Raw genomic sequence first — 3,601 nt, 5'->3', positions numbered from 1 at the left:
ATATTGCACAGGTTTCTCTTTCATTTTCTTAAAATGATCCCACACTCCGTTGCTGGGTAGCCATGATACCAGAGCCTGTCTGTATAATGTCTTGTGACGTCCACGGCCTACCCCAGTTACCACTACTGTGCATGTGTGTCAAGGACAGAAAGGCAGATGTGGCAGTGGAAGGTGACAAAGCAGTTTGGAGAGAAAAACAAAGTAAAGAACAAAAAAAAAAAAGGAAAACGATTAATCTATTATTAAATTAGTCATCGATTATTTTAATAATGGATTAGTCGTCGACTAATCGTGGCAGCCCTATTTGTAATGACTTATCGCGAGAACAAACGTATTGACGTGACTTTAATAGCATTTCTTACTGAATGGAAACACTGCAGTTGCGAAACTGTGTTTTTCAACATTAACAGAATATCCACAAAGTTTTGCGCCCATTTGCAATGGAAACACAATTGGCTGTCCTGATCCACACCTTTTTTTTTTTATAAATTATTAGCAGTAATGCTGCATAAAGTTGTTTACAAACTGCAATTAAATACATTAGATGTGAGAAAGTATTATAAGGTTAAYAGATTTTCAACATACCAATCACCAGTTATAATAAGTTCAACCTGTATTTAGATGTTCTGCTAACTGTAAGGAGTGTAATGACATTTATTAATCCTTGTACAGTTATTCAGTAATGGCAGGTATTAAATTGACTTGTACTCAGTTTGAAAAAGGTGTGGCATCAGTGCATCCAAAAACTTTCTATTTTGCACTCTACCATTTTGTTTTTTAGTGCTCCCTCGAATTCAAGTCCCCTCTGACAGGAGCCCCTCCCATCAATGATGACCACAGCGTATCCAAGAGAGGCCAGAGTGTTGAGTCGTAGGTACTTCATTCCCTTAAAGGAGTTGTTTACCAGCTGYACCTAAACGAATAAACAGAACGTGCATCAAAATTTCACTCAATTTACACATTAATACAAGTTTAAAGTAATGCCTAGAGGAAATATCTCACTTGACTGCGACTGTTGGAGACTAGCTGGCAACTCAAGATTTCTTTTTGAAGCTGGGTTTGAAATGGACAGTTAGTGAAATTCACAGCTTGTTTTTCTGAGTTTTGGTTTGGAAAAATCAAAGCTATGAACATTATTTYGCTGCCCACCTCAGCAGCTAGAGTACACTTTTAAATGGTAAGACTGTACTTATATAGCACCTTTCTATCCAACCAGGGTACTCAAAGTGTTTTACACTACAATCTGTCCTCATTTACCCATTCACAMAGCACTCTATTATCCCTCTACAAAGCTAACATGTACAATCATCTGTGGAGACTAATCAGTGCTTTAAATCACATCCATGCACTRATGGGACACATCAGAGGCATTAGGGGTTWCAGTGTCTTGCCCAGGAACACTCCARCATGTGACTGAATAGCGGGGAATCKAACAGCCAACTCTCTGATTAGAGGACAACTCCCTTACTCACTCAGCCACAGCTGCCCCCAAATTTTAAACTTTTAAAATAAAGACAGGCAGATTAGGACCAGMTTTTTTATAATCTTCAGTGTGGTTTTTAGACATGAACAGAGAGCTCCAGTGCAGGTCTCAAAATAAAGCTCATGTACTCTTTTTTTTTCTGCTTGGCCTTCAGAGGAGTTGGACGTTTTTTGCTCTCTCTCCCGAACCTGTCCCTCTTTCCCTGCTTTGCAGCTTTTTCAAGCCTTTCTTCTACCTGTCATCCAAAATCAAAAGGAATTATGGATTTGGTCAACTGGTCTCTGAACGCAGTCAACACTATTTTTTCCACACAGAGACTGGAGCGAGGGGAGCGCAGCTGTCCCAGTGGAATAGTGGTGGTGGTCGGGCGATTGTCTGGCTCTTGGGGCTGGCACCTGATCTGTTTGGCCCCGCTTTCCATTGAAGATGTGGAAGATTTGTACATATTTGGATTCATGATAACTGGATTCCTGCTGATCGGCTGTGGAGGAGTTCTGGCTTATTGGAAAATAATAGCGATCCTGACAGCAGTTMGGGCCTGTGAGAAGCTGTCAGGAACCATGGATGGAGTCTCCCGTACTGGTAACGCACAGACTCAGATGCTGGGGGATATAAGTCACAAACTGGATGTGATTCTGACTAGGATCACAGTTCAGCAGTGTGGCCATGAGATGTAGGATTACACCTGGGTGAAGTTTCAGACAGAAAGAGAGGTGAGGAGGTAATGAATTCGGAACATTGGCTTTTTTTTCCATTTCATAGATGCAATTTAACACTGAGAAGGGGTTATCTGTAGAATCAAAGTGGGCGTGTCAGAAGAGTAGGCATGTCTAAAACATAAACACTGTGGGCTACGAGGCCTACATGACGGTATCCTTAGACCCTGCTTGACCTCTATACAGCCTGACCCTGACCCCAACACTAAGGTTAACCAGGAGAAATGTGACCCAAGTAGGGGTCTCCAGAAAAAGTGGTGCCGTACAGTAACGCCCCTTTTGTTCTTGTCCAATCAGGTGGTGCCGTACAGTAACGCCCCTTTTGTTCTTGTCCAATCAGGTGTGTCCCTTTAAAAAAGTCCATCAAATCGGGTGTGTCACTTTAGAATCGCCTTTCGTTGGGACACGCCCACTCGTCCACAGAGACCCCTACTTGTAAAGACTTAAAGTAGAGAGAAAATCAAGGCTGCTTGCCCCCAAAACAATCATGTTTATCTTTGGATTCCTGCAGCTGCTGACCTCGGCTCGGCAGTTATCAAACTCCCTRGATGACACGTGAAACAAAAGCTTGACTCCCCATCCCCTAMCCRTATCATCCATGGGTGGATCARKCTGGAGGCCACARTGGGTGGAGASAGAGAACTGAACTCTGGTGATTTGTGCTTTGGTTGATAACAACTTRTTTTGGACTCTGGAGGTCTCTGATTGGTTCCAGCACGGAGTATTAACCTGAAATATCACCGGCTCCACTGCATCCTACCCCATACCATGTGTTTGATCCACAGCCCCTCCCTTCTTTAGCTGCCTTGCACTGCACGAGGGATTTTTTTGAGCGTAAGATTCTTTGTTTCTGTGTAAACACAGGATCAGAGCATCTTTTTTTTACTCACCTTTCCTCTTGTGTGTATTCCAAGCTGCAAAACATAGCGCGACCATGTTGTGAATGACCTGAACATCCGTTGTCCCCAATGTTTATGTGTGTGTGTAATAAGAATGGGTGTTCTTAACTGCAAGTTCCTAGTCTGTGTTTATCACTGACAATGGCAATAAAACTGATTCTGATGCCCTCAACAAAATTCAGATGGGTGGACCGGGTAGATGGGTTAAAGACATTCACAACAACTATTATGAGATCAAAACTGTCACACAAAGTTCTTCAACATGATCACAAACCAAGCAAAAGCACTACCTGTCTCTGTGACTCAAGCAAAGTCAAGGGACACTCTCAATGTTTCAGGCATTCTACACCCTGGTCCGGTTTACGACACCTCATGCCCGTGCCTATATAAATATGCGAGGCTGCGCACGTCCACTGATTTTGCCTGATGTCGGAGCTGCTCCGGAGTCAAGCTACAAAGATCATGTTGCACCAACAGGAAAAGGAACGAGCACAACTTCTGTA

The 3,601-nt window shown here is 42.9% G+C and overlaps 1 protein-coding gene across 1 annotated transcript in view; it reads right to left on the bottom strand.

The window, feature by feature from the left end:
* Positions 1-766: 766 nt before the first annotated feature.
* LOC106536985 (dipeptidyl peptidase 9) overlaps positions 767-3,601 on the bottom strand; it is a gene marked incomplete at its 3' end in the record, with an annotated part of 33,153 nt that continues 30,318 nt past the window's right edge. Inside the window, 1 exon segment of the mRNA XM_014034350.1 lies at positions 767-913. Within this exon segment, the coding sequence (XP_013889804.1) occupies positions 767-913 (147 nt within the window).

The sequence above is a fragment of the Austrofundulus limnaeus genome, unplaced genomic scaffold, assembly GCF_001266775.1.
Source record: "Austrofundulus limnaeus strain Quisiro unplaced genomic scaffold, Austrofundulus_limnaeus-1.0 Scaffold2066, whole genome shotgun sequence".
Taxonomy (NCBI): domain Eukaryota; kingdom Metazoa; phylum Chordata; class Actinopteri; order Cyprinodontiformes; family Rivulidae; genus Austrofundulus; species Austrofundulus limnaeus.
The sequence above is the reverse complement of the archived record's forward strand: the minus strand, read 5'-3'. Positions and strand labels throughout refer to the sequence as shown.